The sequence below is a fragment of the Sphaeramia orbicularis genome, chromosome 21, assembly GCF_902148855.1.
Source record: "Sphaeramia orbicularis chromosome 21, fSphaOr1.1, whole genome shotgun sequence".
In the NCBI taxonomy this organism is placed as follows: domain Eukaryota; kingdom Metazoa; phylum Chordata; class Actinopteri; order Kurtiformes; family Apogonidae; genus Sphaeramia; species Sphaeramia orbicularis.
Window position 1 is genome coordinate 34,438,364 of NC_043977.1, and position 18,327 is coordinate 34,456,690.

At 40.1% G+C, this 18,327-nt stretch overlaps 1 protein-coding gene across 1 annotated transcript; it reads left to right on the forward strand.

Annotated features, from left to right (window-relative positions):
• The first annotated feature begins 3,628 nt into the window (after positions 1-3,628).
• LOC115412009 (tigger transposable element-derived protein 1-like) lies at positions 3,629-4,971 on the forward strand. Its single transcript, XM_030124309.1, has one exon. The coding sequence runs from the start codon at positions 3,661-3,663 to the stop codon at positions 4,969-4,971; it is 1,311 nt and encodes a 436-aa protein (XP_029980169.1). The 5' UTR covers positions 3,629-3,660.
• Positions 4,972-18,327: the final 13,356 nt, after the last annotated feature.

Here is an 18,327-nt window from a genome sequence, read left to right on the forward strand (position 1 = left end):
TATATTTGGTTGAGGTGGATTGCAAAAGTAGATTGCAGCTGGAAAACAAAGAACAGGAAGCAAAAGAAATTTAATATGGGCCTTGAGTACTAAGAGACTCTTAACTGACTCTATACATAGTTACAGGGTTTGTTTGTTCCTTTGTTTTTGTTTTTTTTTTTGCTGAAAATGGTCCTTATTAACCTACTGTAGAGTTTCCAATCTACCTACCTGCCTAATAAATGACCTTATACCCTTGACCAGCATACTGACCTTTGTTATCAATGCACTGCACAATAAATTTAAACTGATACAGAAGAGGTTGAAAGTGAAAAATGTAAGAAAAAATTTCCATAAACATATTTTGTGTCTGTTTTTCTTTATAAATAATTAGTATCTCATAAGGAAAAACATTTTAAACTTCAGTTGTTCTATCACAGTGAGGACTCATCATTTCATTGACTCCTAGACCATGGTAGAATCACAAGAGTCAGACTGCAGTATCTGCAAAGTGAATATTAGTCTAACAGCTTTTCTGAACCAAGGATAGAATAAGGAATAAATCAGAGGATTTACTCATGAATTTAAATACATAACAAAAGTCATATAAAAGTATAATGAAGGAATAAATGAGGTGTCTGTTAGAGACACAATATAATGAGGGCAGAAACATATTAAGAAGACAACAACAAGAACACCAAGACTCCGGGCTGCTTTCAGCTCAGATTTGTTGGCGACTGCCTTCCCTGAACGCTGGGCTGTGATGGATGTGATGTGAGAACGCATGGCACGAGCCTGAGACACAGCCACCACAAACACACTCATGTACAGAGCAATAATGGCAGAAATTGGAAGAATAAATGTTGCAACAAGGTCAATAGCACTAGTAACAAACTTATAAAAACTCACACACTCTCCCTGACAAATATACTTGCCCGGATGAGTCAGGTTATCATTTAAAATACCAAAACAATAACAACCAGAACAAAACCAACAGAGACAAATGCAAACTTTAACTCTTTTCACAGTGACCTTATTAGTGTAATGCAGAGGGTCGCAGATAGCAACATAGCGGTCGACTGAGATGAGCACCATGTCTCCTACTGATGCAGAAACAGACAACCAAGCAAAAAATATATACAAAGAACACATGGAGTCACCAAGAAACCAACAGGAGATTTTTAGGTGGATTTCTGCTGGCATCAGCACCAGGCCTACAATGAGGTCAGACACAGCCAGAGAGAGGAGGAGGAGGTTGGTGGGTGTGTGGAGCTGTCTGAAGGAAGAGAAAAATCATTAAACAAATATTAAAACATGGGAAATGTAAAGTCTACTACATGTACCCAGTGGTGGACGGTAACTAAATATGTTTTCTCAAGTCCTATATTTCAATAAAATGGGGTGTTATTCAGCTTCATTTTTCAACTCCACTACATCTCAGAGGTAAAAAGGATGCATTTTACTCATTTACCAGCCAGCTCAGTCGCCTGTTCTCAACCCAACAGAGCAGCTTCTCAGTTATAGAAGCCTAAACTAAAGGCAGAAAGAGTTCCTGATGGTCAGGTGTTGCAGCTGTGCAGCACGCAGCAGGTGAGTCTAATTGCTGATGAGTCTGAGGGAGGGGTCAGCAGCCATGCAGGAGCGGACCGTGACACACCCCAAGGCAGGGGCGTTTCTAGGATCTGACCTTTGGGGGGGCTCAGCCCCTAAGAAGCTGACATCCATTCTTGACACAGAATTATTAGGCTTTTGAATTTAATCCAACTTTTAAATTTCTCAGAAAAGCCAAAGATTTTTCATACAAGCATACAGTATATAACAAGAATGTGTGATAATCCAACCATGATCTATGTACAAGTTCCACTGACATACAATCCCACCACCATATCAGCCACTAGACCAGATGAAAGTCTAACATCTTAAACCTATGATGTATAATATTAATGTTTAAGGATGAACAATGATCACCTTTTCTCCAAAATTAGTGAAAGTAAACTGAGGAGAAGGCTCAGTTGACCACAGCTGCCTATTATATTGTGTCTCATCATTTTTGGCCTATTAAGGGATAAAAGACCATGTTGAACTGTAGTCTATTTTTGGACTATATCTAAAAGCCTATGCCTTCTAAATGTGATTTAGTACTGTGTAAATATGATATGGAATTACTTGCTGTCCATCTGGCACATGCAAAGCAGGCTTGAGCCTCTGCCGCTTTGATCCTCTGCCTACAAGTGCCCTTTTTACTCTTTTTTTTTTTTTTTTTTGCGCAAAAAACTGCATGACTAAAATTTTCGTGAGTAACATTTTGATCAATGACAAATGTTAAGAGTGGTTTAATTTGGCTTTCACTGGACCTGGTCATGGTGCCCTTTCATCTCTGTCAGGCCACGCCCCTTCTTCCTGTGCAACCTTGCTTTTTAGTTGCAACACACACGCGCGCGCACATGTCATGCGGTCTGGAGAATCAACGAGGAGGAGGGAAGTGTCGCGATTCAAGGTACGTGAGAGTCCACCCCGCTATCTGCCCAAAACATTCACTTGTCGTTTTTGGTCCTGGTCCTATTCTTCAACAACTATAGTTTTGGGGCCAAAAACTGATCGTAAGTGAGTAAGTAATTCAATATCATCGTCACGTCATGGAATGAGCTCACAGACTAGCCCGCTCTAACAGCTGGGTGCCCACCTGAGTCTCAGTCCTTGCTGAAGCAGTCACACATATTTGGTAATGTTTTATTTCCATAAACTGTTGAGTTTTAGCCGCAAAATTGTAACACATGGTAATAGTCCTCACTTACTGAAAAAGTCACTTTTTCTTCAATTTTCCCTGTTTTTACATAATACCTTTAAGTTAACTCTGAGCTTTAATGAACATCTCCATGATCAGTAAATTAAATATAGGGTAAAGTAAGTGATTTACACTGAAAAATGCAAACACAGAGGTTTTTATTATAATAAATGGTGATAAATCATATAAAAAGTGTTAAAAAGAGAGAAAAAAATCATTTAGAAGCTGCCATAAAAGTACCACTGGGTCTTAATGGGTTATAATGTGCTGAAGTAATTAAATTCTGCTAAACTGATATAAAATTGCATAAAAAGAAAACACATCCAAGTCTTCTTCTCATCCAATACCTAAATCTAGCCCTTTTGGTGTACAAGAGTCATAAAACATGTAAAATCCCCTGACTCTTTCATCAGTGCCAACACTGACATTTCTGGTTTTGTTTCAGAAACTGCTGGATTGATTATCATAATATCCGTGTTCGCCTCAAACATGTTGAGTGAATCCTATTTAAAATAACCACAAATATTCCCATCAACCTGGTCAATATTAAATGATACAGCTATAAATATTACAATATAAACTTTATTATTATCATGTAATGTTAAATGGTTTGGCATTGGTTAACACTTCCTCTACATGGTTATTTCTTAACTGTGGAAAACCTAAATACAGGAGGTCCTCGGGTTATGCGGTACTCGACCTACGCTGTTTTGACTTTACGACGCCTGAGTCTCGTCCGCCAGTTTGTCTCCAGCCCCTAGTGTAGAGTGTCTGTGTTTGCGCTCCGTAATTTTCTCAGTATCCTCGCCTTTTTCACCCTCCTTTTTCACATCATGGCCCCAAAAATGAAAGCAGGATCTTCTAGCCATGCTGGTCCAGCCAAGAGGAAAGCCATTATGATGGAAACGAAGCTGGATATCATCAAAAGGTCGGAGAAAGGCGAGACGCCGATGAACATCGGTAAAGCCTTAGGCTTCAGTTGGTCGACCGTGGCGACCAATATTAAGGACAAAGCCCGTATTTTAGACCACGTGAAGGGTTCAGCCCCTATGAAGGCTACAGTGATCACGAAGCAGCATTCTTCCATCCTAATCGAGATGGAAAAATTACTTACGATATGGATCGAGGATCAGAATCAACGTAGGCTTTCTATCAGCCTAATGCTCATTCAGGAAAAGGCATGGCGTATTTTCCAAACTTTGAAAGAGCAGAAAGGCAAGGATGCTGAGAAGGAGGAATTTACCGCCAGCAAGGGCTGGTTTATGAGATTCAAGGCCCGTGTCAATCTTCATAATCTCAAGGTCCAAGGTGAGGCTGCATCCGCAGATGAAACGGCTATGAAAGCTTTTCCGGATGATCTAGCCAAGATCATCCGGGAGGGCGGGTATCTTATGGAGCAAGTTTTCAACATGGATGAAACCGGATTATTCTGGAAGCAGCTGCCTAATCGGACCTACATCTCTAGGGAGGAGAAGACGGCCCCGGGCTATAAGGTGGGGAAGGAGAGGCTTACTTTGCTGCTTGGGGGTAACACTGCTGGGGACTTCAAGCTGAAACCTTTGCTCGTCTGTCTTGCTGAAAACCCCAGGGCACTCAAGGGGATCTGGAAGAGTATCCGACCAGTCATCTGGAAGTCGAATAGGAAGGCATGGGTGACGCTTGCTATTTTTGAGGATTGGTTCACCAACCATTTTGTCCCCGCAGTGGAGCGGTACTGTGCGGCCAAGGGCATCCCCTTCAAGGTCTTGCTGTTGCTCGACAATGCTCCTGGCCATCCTCCTACTTTAGGTGATTTCCACCCCAATGTTAAGGTGGTTTACCTCCCACCCAACATGACATCCCTGCTGCAGCCCATGGATCAAGGCGTCATCACGTCCTTCAAGGCATACTACCTTAGAAGGACTATGGCTCAGGAGTTGGATAGGACGGAGAATCAAGAGAACTTCAACCTTAAGGACTTCTGGAGGGGGTATAACATCCGTGATGCCATTAAGAGCATCGCCGATGCGTGGAATGAGGTGAAGCAGACCAACATGAACGGCGTGTGGAAGAAGTCGTGTCCCCAATTTGTGAACGACTTCCACGGGTTTGAGGAGACTCGTGAGTCTGTGATCAATACAGTTGTCCAAATCAGTCGGCGGTTGGATCTGGAGTTGGAGACGGACGACATCACAGAACACTTTGCAGCACCACATGCGGCCCTATAGCTGACCCTGAATGGCCCCCAAGAAGTCATTGCCAAATTAAAAGTCAGTGCAAGTATATATCATTGTAGATGCAACCAATAAAACTGCTTTCATTTTGAAAGATTTGCTAAATTTACATTTTTTTGCACATACTTTCTGCACATAGCATAAGGCTTATGCATTGATTGATCTGTTGTTCACATTCAGCCTATAAAGATGTCAGCTAACACCAAAAAATGAAAGATTGATTCAGAAAGCAGAGTTTTTAACAAGACATGGACTTCTGTGTTTCTTCACTGAATTCAGAGGTAAAGAAAAAAAAAAAAAAGAACTGAGATATGCAAACAAAGCTGGATGCATTTATTGTTTTTCATGTGGAGTAGCTGTATTCTGAGTGTAGAGGCTTGGAAATATTTATATGTATGCAAAAGGTGCTAAAAAGACACTTTGGGAAAAAAAAACAGGCACCCCTACAATTTTTATTTTATTCTTTAATTTATTTTTCTGCAATTCATATGTAATGCATGTGGTTCCATTATAACTCATTTGAGTCGAGTGCAATTCCTTACGCTGACCAATAGATGGTACATGTAGCACAGTAGTAGAGAGTAGGCTTATGCACTAGAGGAAGAACAATGAATATCCTCCGTGAGAAGTAACTGCACAAAACATGTACTCTATTTTCTATCACAGGTTGGTAAACACGAATGATTCAAAAGTACAATATAAACTGTAAGAGTCCTAAGATATATTTATAATTATATTGTAAGAAGTGTGAGGCCAGAAACGGGTTTTGTAAAGGTATTTGTGTTCAATTTAAGATTGTGTTGAATAAGCTAACCTGCTAATGCTAACGGTCAAGAGTATGAGGAGTGCAGCAGGGGTCGAGTACACCCGGATGTCAGGAACCATTTCATGACTTTTCCTAAAGACATTTATGAAACGTTTTTTATGCAGTATGACATTTACTGGGTTTTATTTATCACCAAATGTGCATATTTCGGGTTTATTACCACATACCAGTAATGCTATTGTGAAACTGTATTGGATATAGGGTAGTCATGTTAATGCCATTGTTAAGAACAATGCTACCTACTGTACATTTATAATAGTACCTAAAATGACTGGTTTAGATATTAATTCATGGTTTATCGTTAAAAATATGAATATTTGAACAAGTTAGTACCTATATACATTTAAAAGAGATTTAAAAACAGTAATTTATATGATGATAGAAGTCATTTGTTTAAAAGGTAAATGTATTCAGTTCATGTTACATTGAAATATTGTGTTAAAGGAACACGATTGTATTTTGCTTGACAGTAATGTCATTAGGCAGTAAGACAGAAACTATGGACACTGACAGTAACATTAGTCAGTCAATGTGGGTCATTTGAATGATTAGTAAAGAACAATAAATATCCTTCGTGTGAAGTAACAGCATGAAACATGTGCTCTGTCTATCTTCTATCACAGACTTCTATAACAGGTGTGCTGTCTTAACACTTATACGTTGCCTCCTCCTGGACCGCTACCCAGGGGAGCAACATGAGCTCCACATTTTTTTCATTGTATTGATGTAGTGTTTCATTTACTGTTTTTATAGAGATATACAGGTACATCTCAAAAAATTTGAATATCATAAAAAAGTTCAGTATTTTTTGTCACTCATTTCAGAAAGTGAAACCAGATATATAGACTCATTAGTCATAGAGTGAAATATTTCAAGCCTCATTTCTTGAAATTTTGATGTTTATGTCGTACAGATAATGAAAACCTAAAATCCAGTGTCTCAGAAAATTTGAATATTGCATAAAATCAATAAAACAAAAGGATATTTTAAAGAGAAATGTCAGGCCTCTGAAAACTATGTTCATTTGTATGTACTCAATACTTGGTTGGGCCTACTTTTACATGAATTACTGCATCAATGTGTCGTGGCATGGAGGTGATCAGCCTGTGGTACTGCTCAGGTGGAATGGAAGCCCAGGTTGGTTTGATAGTGTCCTTCAGGTCATCTGCATTTTTGGATCTGGTGTCTCTCATCTTCCTCTTGACAATACTCCATAGATTCTCTATGGCAGGGGTCTCAAACATGCCGCCCGGGAGCCAAATGCCAAAGGTTCCAATGCGGCCCCTGGGATGAATTTGCAAAGTGCCAAAATTCCACAGTCAAGGCTGTGGAACTCATTTTAATTCAGGTTCCACATACAGACCAATATGATCTACAGTAAAATAATAGCAGAATAACCTACAAAAAATAATGACTATATATTTTTTTTCTCAGTTTGATATTTAACAAAACAATATTACATTTTGCCTGTAAATGATGACAATTTCAAATTTTTGTCTTTGTTTTAGTGCAAAAAATACCATTACATTATGAAAATATTTACATTTACAAGCTATCCTGTAACAATAAGATGTGAATAACCTGAACAAACATGAACAACCTGAAATGTCTAGAGAAAATTAAGCACAATTTTAACAATTTTCTACCTGTTACTAAGTGTTTAGTGTCTTTGTAGATCCGATCCATAATGCATATGTAGAAATGATAAGTTGAGGCATAATATTGTTAAAACTGTACTTATTTTTCTGAAGAATTTTTTTGTTTTTTTCAGGTTATTCACCTCTTTTTTTATGTGGATAGTTTATAAAAGTAAGTTGGCAGTGTGGGCAGGTGGCAAGTCCTGCTGGAAAATGAAATCACCATCTCCATAAAGCTTATCAGTAGAAGGAAGCATGAAGTGCTTGAAAATGCCCTGGTAGATGGCTGCGTTGACTGTGGACTTCAGAAAACACAGTGGACCAACACCAGCAGATGCCATGGCAGACCAAATCAGCACTGACTGGAAAGTCCAAAGTCCTCGTTTCAGATGAAAGTAAATTTTGCATGTAATTTGGAAATCTAGGTCCCAGAGTCTGGAGGAAGAGTGGAGAGGCACAGAATCCACGTTGATTGAAGTCCAGTGTGGCGTTTTCCCAGTCAGTGATGATTTGGGCTGCCATGGCATCTGCTGGTATTGGTCCTGTTACGGAAATTTTGCTCTGCTGCTGGTGAATAATGAAATAGAGACTTATGCCGGCCGACAAGATTTTATTTCTTTGCAAAAAAAGGTCAGTTCTGCACAGGAGTGGTGATTGTGAAGAAAAGAAAGAGTTTCTAACAAGATCCACCTTTTATAGGGTGAATCGCATTTCCAAGTGACACCTCCAGTCTCGTCAAAGGGCCTTTTGATTGAATTATGAGCCCCAAGTTTTAACTATCAGTCACCTTTTGTTACCTTGCAAAAAAATTTACACACACAGTAGGGGGATTTGGGTAAGGATATGGGAAAATTAGCATGCAGTGGGGGATATTCGGGAAAGTTAGCATGCAGTGGGGAAGGGTATTCAGGAAAGGATACAGGAACTAAGAATGGAATCAGATAAGATAAAATTCCATTACAATCCACTATGTTTTCTGAAGTCCGCAGTCAACACAGCCATCTGTCATGCGTCGACGGTTATGTTGATTTTTTGAAGTTTTTGGTCTCTTCCTGTTTTATTTTGGTGATGGTGGTTGCTTTCCTGTTTTTTGTCTGCACGCTGTCAGTCTTGTCTCTGTCTTCCCTTTCCCTTCATTGTTTGCACCTGGTGCTCCCCTCGTTATTATCCACACCTGTTTTTGATCCCTGCCTCCCTTATATATTCTCCCAGCTCCCTTTGTCTCTTGTCAGTGCGTCTTGTCTGTGATCTTGTGAAGAGCTTCATGTGATAAGTACAGGGGTCAGCAACCCTGGTCCTAGAGAGCCACTATCTTGCATGTTTTAGATGTTTCTCTCTTCCAGCACACCTGACGGTCATTATGAGGCTTCTGCAGAGCTTGATGATAGGCTGATCATTTGAAGCAGGTGTGTTGGAAGAAGGATACAGCTAAAACATGCAGGATAGTGGCTCTCTAGGACCAGGGTTGCTGACCCCTGATCTAGAATCTTGAATCTTAAACCACATGTTTTCTACCTAAAAAAACAGGAAAGCAACCACCATCACCAAAATAAAACAGGAAGAGACCAAAAACTCCTAAAACATCAACATAACCGTCAACGCATGACACCATCTGCCAAGACATTTTATATCACTTCAAGCTTCCTTCTGCTGACAAACTTTATGGAGATGCTGATTTCATTTTCTAGCAGGAATTGGCACCTGCCCACACTGTCAAAGGTTTAAAAAAAAAAAAAAAAAAAAGGCTGGTTTAATGACCATGGTGCTACTATGCTTGATGGACCAGCAAACTCCCCTGACCTGAACCTCATAGAGAATCTGTGGAGTATTGTAAAGAGGAAGATGAGAGACACCAGATCCACCACTGCAGATGACCTGAAGGACACTATCAAACCAACCTGGGCTTCCATTCCACCTGAGCAGTGCCACAGGCTGATCACCTCCATGCCATGCCAAATTGATGCAGTAATTCATGTAAAAGTAGGCCCAACCAAGTATTAAGTACATACAAATGAACATAGTTTTCAGAAACCTGACATTTCTCTTTAAACAATCCTTTTGTTTTATTGATTTTATGCAATAGTCTAATTTTCTGAAACACTGGATTTTGGGTTTTCATTATCTGTAAGCCACAATCACCAAAATTTCAAGAAATAAGGTTTGAAATATTTCACTCTATGTCTAATGAGTCGATATAATATATGGATTTCACTTTCTGAAATGAGTGAAAAAAATATTGAACGTTTTCAAAATATTCAAATTTTTTGAGACGCACCTGTATATTGAGCAGAGCTGCAGGTGTATTGGTCCGGCCCTTAAAGCTATAACTGTATGATGTGGCATTTGTACACTTTTCTTTTGTCATCTTAAAATGCTCCTAATAAGCGTGTGTCAAACTAAGAAATCCACCAGGTTTTGAAACTTAAAAATGTTTGATTCTCATATATTACTCATATTTCTGATAAAATTCTGACCAGTCATTTTATTTGGTTCAAATGAAATAATTGGCCAAACCTGACTGAGCCTCCTGTCAATCATTCATTACTGCCATCTCCGCATCTGATATGTGTACCTCTGAATCTGACGCTTCACTCGCGCTGCTTCTCCTGTCACTGACCACCATCTACTGTCTAGGGATGTGTTTGGATAGGACTGAAATCCACATCTGGAAGGAAAAAACGGATTTACTAACAGAAACAACAACTAAGGGGAACAAACAGGAGTCTGATGAATGAAGGATGAAGATAAAAGTCCGAAAGTCTGGTGTACTGGACTAAACAGACAGATCTGCACAAAGCTCAGCTTTTATGACCGCAGGACTCATACAGGTACATGTACTTGGTGTCACACAATGTAGGATTATGTAGGATGATAAATGTACGGACTATGAAACTTCAAATGTCCACGGAAAATTCACAGAGGCTGCACGTTCACAATGCGCGCGCTAATTGCCTGGGCACTTCATCAGCAGAAGACACTGACCCAGCGCTGCACAGACCAGACCTTTAAATTCAGGGTCTACTGATGAAACAGGAGCCGTGGCAGGTGGATGATCTATCTGATTACTGAGGGAGGGATCCGCGGACACGTCAAAGTGAACCGGACCTCCACCTCCGCTTCCACCACGCACATCAGGTAAGAGGAGGAAAGCGTCAGAGCGCAACAACACTGAGGGATTTACATGCAGTTCTATCAGGCCGCCCTCCATGTCGAAATCCAACGTGGAAGGGGTACCCCCTTGTGTCAAATAGTGCCGCTACAGGGCTCTGACCATGCATCGATTTCTGATGACTTGGGATGAGCGGGTGGGACTTTAGGGGAAGGCGGGTTGTTCACGTTCAAACTTTTACTAAGTGCTGTGAGAAATGCCACATCAGTAGGTATAACTTTAACAACTGTCAAAGTTTGTCATGTGGCCCCATAAGAACATTAATTGCCCACCCCTGCTGTAGTGGGTACAGAGCTGGTCCAGTCAGGGCCGGCTCCTGGCATAGACCATATAGGCAGTTACATAAGACAACAACTGCTGGAGGGTGCGCCGCTGGTTGGAAATAAATAAATAAATATAATAGTAAAGAAAGAAATAATAGCATTGGTATCATGATCATTTCTCTTGTTCTGTCTTAAAAGTAAAGAAATGAGAAACAAAAAAACTACAACCCCACCCTGTAATTTCTCAGGTGAGCTCTCCCTGACCCAGTGCTAACTGTTCAGTCACATGACGTGTGTGCGTGTGTTAGGGCGTTAGTGACTTCAGATGTTTTCAGGTTGACTGATTTGTCAATAAAGTTGAAGTTGAGTCGACTAGTCATATGATGATGTCATCACACTTACAGTGGTGGAACAACACAGACACACAGCTGTTCAACAACGAGCAACTTGTACTAACATTCACTGGAACATTAACAATGTACAGTAAAGAGCAGAATAAAAAACTGGCAAGACACAAGCATCAACAGTCCTTCTCAGATATTTAACCAAACAAAACATAGGCTGACACCTTGAATTCTCTTTTAAATTTAAGTGAATAACATAAAGCGGGAAAAGGTTCAGACAGCAGCAGAAGACACACATCATGCTAGAGAAAAGAGTGCATTGTCTACATGAAATAAATGACAAGAATAATCCAAACACACTGGCTGTCCAAATTATTGTTCAATATTGGTTGTACTTGCATGGTTCACAGAATATTACTTCGACGATAGTTTTTCTAGATCACAGTCAGTTTAGTAGTCCTACTCTGAGTCGTCTTCTTCCTTCAGTCTAAGCCATGTGTGGGTGTTTTTTTTTTTTTTTTTTTTTTTTTTAAATCCGCTTTTGTGGAATTATTTGACCTGCGCTGCAAATAAAGGGACATTTCTTGGACCCGCACCAACCTGACCCGGGTCCGCTGATCCATACATCACTACCTTGTGCTCCATGTTTTCATGTAGGAAGATGAGTATTGACATGTGCTGAATGAAGGCTCGCGCGCTGTCGGGTGATGGAAGGGAGTAAGAGAAAAACACATAACTAGTCCACTCCTCCAAAATAAATTCGACTTGTGCAACAGATGTCGATGTGTCGACAAACCGGCTTTTCTGTTAATGCCCTAGTGTGTGTGCGTGGTGGTGGGGGGTGTGTGTGTGCCAAATCCATCTTGCCTAGGGCTCCTAAATGACTAGAGCTGGCCCTGGTTACAGGTAATGAAGTTTCGCCCTGTTCAGCCCATAATACCTCCATTCAGACTCCTCCACATCTGTGTTTTACACAAGGACTTCAGGTCAAATGATATTTGTCTATTCCACTATACAGGTAATACACAGGTATAAGACCACAGTACAGAGTGAACATAACCCTAACCCTAACAGAGCAGGTATCAGTGATAAAGACATGACATAGTCAGATGTATATTTGCTTGAGGTGGGTTGCAAAAGCAGATTGCAGCTGGAAAACAAAGAATAGGAAGCAAAAGAAATTTAACATGGGCCTTGAATGAGGTTTGTTGAAAAACAGAGTACTAAGAGAGTGCCTGTCTGAACTGACACTATATATAGTTACAGGTTGTTGTTTTTTACTGAAAATTGTTGTTATTGACCTACAGTAGAGCTTCTAATCTACCTACCTGCCTAATAAAGGACCTTATACCCCTGACCAGCATACTGACTTTTATTATCAATGCACTGCGTGATAAACTTAAACTGATATAGAAGAGGTTGAGAGAGAAAAATTGACAAAAAAAAATCCTCATTTTTTTTTTTTTATTGTTGTTTTTCTTCATAAATAATTACAATCTCATAAGGAAAAAAAAAAAAAACATTTTAAACTTAAAATGTTCTATCACACTGAGGACTTCTCATTTCATTGACTCCTAGACCATGATGGAATCAGAAGAGTCAGACTGCAGTATCTGCAAAGTGAATATTAGTCTAACAGCTTTTCTGAACCAAGGATAGAATAAGGAATAAATCAGAGGATTTAAACATGAATTTAAATACATAACAAAAGCCATATAAAAGTATAATGAAGGAATAAATGAGGTGTCTGTTAGAGACAAAATATAATAAGGACAGAAACTTAGAAAGAACACAATAACAAGAACACCAAGACTCCGGGCTGCTTTCAGCTCAGATTTGTTGGCGACTGCCTTCCCTGAACGCTGGGCTGTGATGGATGTGATGTGAGAACGCATGGCACGAGCCTGAGACACAGCCACCACAAACACACTCATGTACAGAGCAATAATGGCAGAAATTGGAAGAATAAATGTTGCAACAATGTCAACAGCACTGCCGACAGAGTTAGGAAAAATCACACACTCTCCCTGACAAATATGATACTTGCCCAAATGAGTCAGGCCATCATTTAAAATACCAAAACAATAACAGCCAGAACAAAACCAACAGAGACAAATGCAAACTTTAACTCTTTTCACAGTGACCTTATTAGTGTAATGCAGAGGGTCACAGATAGCAACATAGCGGTCGACTGAGATGAGCACCATGTCTCCTACTGATGCAGAAACAGACCACCAAGCAAAAAATGTATACAAAGAACACATGGAGTCACCAAGAAACCAACAGGTCATGTTTAGGAGGATTTCTGCTGGCATCAGCACCAGGCCTACAAGGAGGTCAGACACAGCCAGAGAGAGGAGGAGGAGGTTGGTGGGTGTGTGGAGCTGTCTGAAGGAAGAGAAAAATCATGAAACAAATATTAAAACATGGGAAATGTAAAATCTACTACATGTAGCCAGTGGTGGACGGTAACTAAATATGTTTACTCAAGTCCTGTTTTTCAGTGAAACTGGATGCACTTGCACTATTATTCAACTTAATTTTTCAACTCCACTCCATCTCAGAGGTAAAAAGGATACTTTTTACTCGTTTACATTCTTCAGAGATCTTTAGCTCCTTTTTAGATTACACTTTCTCATCTTTGTATCCAGTGAAAACCATTTTATGTCCATATCTCCACAGACTTGAACACTTCAATCATTTATGTCCTTTATACTGATACTCAAAAACATGTGTGCAATGAAAATGAAGGTATTTAAATTTTAGAATGACTTGAGGCTGCTGTTTCTTGGATTACTTAAAAACCCTTTGGATAAACAGAAGATTACAGTACATTATCACAAAGCTGAAAACAGGCCTGTTTTTCTAAAACTGAAAATCTGATTTTGTAGACACAAGTGGTTTTCACAGGAGATCAATACTACACACCTGATCATCTACATATGATTTAATATGACACACTGCTGTTGATTAAACCTGGTACTATGAGCTCAGCCTCAAACATTTGAATCAATAAACACAACATGAACATTAAACCTGCAGTAAACGATAAGGTTTGTGAATGTAAAAACTTTAGTCAAATTAGAGTGTTTTCAGTGTACTACTTTGGTTTTTGCTTGAATAAAGATTTTCTTTTTCCACCACTGCATGTAGTTCAGTGTATATATTAACTAATTAACATAAATAAAGCTTTGTTGACAAAAAATATCTGCCTGAAATGGGCGACTGAGATGATGACCATCAGGTTGAGAGCCACAGTGAGCGGAGAGAAGGTAAACAGCAGGATGTGATAGACCACAGCATCAGTCTGAGAAACCACTGGCTTCAGGCAGGAGGCATTGAGGAGTTCTGGAAAACAGAGCTCTGCTTCTTCATGTGTTTCCATCAGTGAAACAGAGACACAATGAAAAGAGAAGTATCAGCTCTTAGAGCTTATTGACTGTTTATCGGTGTCCTTGGTCATCCCTCCTTTCTCTCCACCTCTGATGGACAGTGTTGTTCCTCCTCTCTCCCTCCTCTCTGGTCCTCCCCTGGGTCTGCATCTGGGGAGGGTACGCTTAGTTACAAGTTGAACTCAGAGCCCAGGTCCACGCAAATACAAGGTTTTACTCACAGGTCCACAGTGGGGATTTCCCTATGTCTGTTTCAAGGGTTGTGGTTTAGGGGTCCTCCTGCAGGACAGTTTCATTGTATGACTTCAAAATCCCTATTGATTTTGAGCTATTTCAAATAATTACAGTGTTTGACCTAAGTTTGTGGAAGAGTGAATGTAATGGGATGTTCTAGTTAACTTCTAGTTAATGCTAATATTGATAAAATTTCTTGAATTGAGATGCAAGTCCACTCTTCAGTTCATACTTCATTTGAAATCTATTGTAATGATGTCAAAATACATATCTGTGTGACTGCACATGCAGGGTGCGATTGTTTTACATGCCTACATCTGCTCACTGAATTTCATCCTCGGGGGGGAGGGGGCGACAACCAACCAATTGAAATAACAGGCAGGTTGTGACTTGGTTTTCTTACACCTATATCCTACATTACTGGCACTAACGTTCACCTGAACCCAACGGTCTGTCGGCAGTCTCAGAATTCGCAAACATCCCCATGCACTAGGGTGCAATAAAGGTGGTGATGATGGGGTAAACATGACAAATTCATGGAGCCCAGCATTTTTGGGGGGGCCATAGAGCAGTGGAGGGGGTCCAGTGGAAACAGGTTAGAAGTTGTGAAAATTTTGTGTAAGATCTGCTGTACAATGGAGGAATAGAACCTTGGAGTTGGACATTGAAAGTATGTAAAGTTTCACTTTTGGTTCATGCCATCTTTAGTTACGTTAATTACGGACCACACCCCCATGTATATAATGCCCCCCCCCAACTCTAACAAAAAAACATCTCCCCTTCTGTTGTTTTGACAAATCTCATCCTCTGTACATGTATATATGTGAAGTTCCTGTCTGTCTTTTTGTGCTATATAGAACATAGAGTGGAGGTATATCACCTTGAGAAAATGGTTATCCAACTCACAGTTACTGTTCTACAGGCCTTTAACCATGAACAATGTGTCTGGAGGTTACCTCTGCATCTCCACATGTGAATAACCTCTCACCACTTCTGGTTTTATTCACATTCTTTGACATGTCCTTGAAACCTATATATGATTCTCCTGATGTGTTTATTCCATCCATCCATCCATCCATCCATCCATCCATCCATCCATCTATCCATTCATTTTCTTCTTATCCAGGTCAAGGTCATGTGGTCATCAGTTTAAGCAGAGAAGCTCAGACTTCCCTCTCCCCAGCCACCTCCTCTAGCTCCTCCTGGAGGATTCCAAGGCATTCCAAAATCCGGACAAGAGATATACAATGGGGTGGGTGGATGGGGTAAATCTATTTCCACCAGAGTTTGGTAGTAACTCAAGAAATCCAGACAAAGAATCTAAACATTTAAGCCCATGTGTAAATAAAGTTATGTGTAATAAAGTGGAATGAAACAGGAAAAAATGATTGAACACACTAACTAATTAATTCAATACTTAGTGGAGAAGCCTTTTTTTTGGAATGACAGCTTCAGGGCACTTTTTGTAAGAAGTAACTAATTGCCTGGAGTATTTAGGTGTGACTTTCTCCTATTCATCTACACAGATTGTTTTTAAATATTGAAGCTTGCAAGGGGCCCTCATGTGAATGTGGATTTTCAGATGCTTCACAGATGTTCAGTTGAGTTTAAGTCAGGTGATTAAGTGAGCCATTCCAAGAAGTTGATTTTCTTTCTCTGAAACCAATTGTAGGTTTCCTTTGTCGTATGCTTTAGATTATCCTGCTGGAATATCCACCCTAGTCTCATTCTCAGCCTCCTAGAGGATGACAACAGGTTTATCTCAAGAATCTCTCTGTATATGGCTCCATTTATTGTTCCTTCCATGATATGAAGTCTGCCAGTATCATAAGAGGAGAAACAGCCCCACACCATGGTACTTCCACCTCCAAACTTCAGTGTTGGTATAGTGTTATTTGGGCGATGTGCAGTGCCATTTGTCCTCCAAACATTGTGTTGTGTGACAGCCAGAAAGTTCAATTTTGGTCTCATCTGACCAGAGCACATGCTCCCAGTAGTTCACTGGCTTCTCCAAATGTTGTTTGGCAAACTCTAAACCAGCTTCAGTGTGTCTTTTTTTTCCACTAATGGAGTCTTGCGGTTTGAGCGTGCCCAGAGGCCATGGTGGTGCAGTGCATTGCCTATGGTCTTTTCTGTCACAGTTGTACCTGCTGCCTCCAAGTCTTTCTGGAGCTCTTTCCTAGTGGTCCTTGGCTCTGTGGTTACTCTTCTAATTATCCTTCTGACTCCCTGATCAGAGATCTTGTGAGGAGCTCCTATGTGTGGCCAGTTGATGGTGTAGTGATGTTGCTTCCACTTACTGGTTCATGCCCCCAGTGGTCTATTTTAGAAGTTGCGAAATTTGTCTGTAGCCAATTCCATTTTCATATTTTGCAACAATCTGGTTGTGAAGTACTTGAGAGAGCTCTTTCCTTTTACCTGGCACCTTGATAACAAAAGCCATAATGTGCCTGCATGTGAAAACCCTCGACCTTCACGCCAAAGTTTTTGCACATATGGGTGGACAGACAGACAGACAGACAGATGACAAACTGATCACAATACCCTGTGGTGAGGGCCAAGGGTAAAAACCCTTTAAAAGTTCATCAGTATATTTTAACCCAACTGACATTAATTAGCACAGATTGGAGGTAGAGTTGCCTCCTAATTACCTACAGTTTTCATCTGGTTCTTCTTCTTTCCTTGCTGTGTTATATGGCTGTTTCTTAGAGTGGTCAATACTTTTTTCCTGTTTCATTCCACTTTATTGCACATAACTTTATTGACATGTGGACTTTAATGTTTAGATTTTTTGCCTGGAATTTTTTAATTAATGCCAAAGTCTGGTGAAAATTTCACTTGAATATGCCCATTGGAAATACATTTACTGAATAAAATGTCGATGTTATGTAACAGAGTCAATTATTTCGCAGCAATGTGGGTATATATATGATTTTGTGTATTGTTATAATTACAGAAAATCTGCTCATTTTATTTTCATTTTTGGTACCAGACATTGTGGACCTCCGGGCCAGTGTGTGGAACTTTTGGCTTGGGTCTGTTCCCCAGCGAGCGATTTACAGTGTGACACTGTGCACTATAACTAGAGTTGTTGCGCCTTTGCCTCTTCCCTTTTGTTCGGGATTTCCATAGGAGAGGTAAGCAGCCGTACAGTCTGAGAAGTTTTTTTGGTTTAGCCTGTTAATTAAATTTTTTTACACGAACTGGCTAGTTCAGGCTGTATGAGGTGCTTATAACGTCCTTAAACACATTTTTTTTATCATTTGGTTTGTGCAGAAGTATGTTTTCCAGGGGTCGCTGACCGGAGGTTTTTGTGTTTTGTCACTTTTGTCAGCCGAAGAAAAATAAACGGAGACTGCCTCCAAAGACGTATGTGTGGGTCTCGTCATTAAAAAGAACACAACGCAGAGTCCAACACTACCAGTTACAGTTACACAGATTTCCTTTTCTTATTTGTCAGAAAGATGGAAAAATAATTAATTTTT

Bases quoted from the DNA above. Each gene is read 5' to 3' on its own strand.
- LOC115412009 (XM_030124309.1), top strand. From the start codon at position 3,661: ATGATGGAAACGAAGCTGGATATCATCAAAAGGTCGGAGAAAGGCGAG.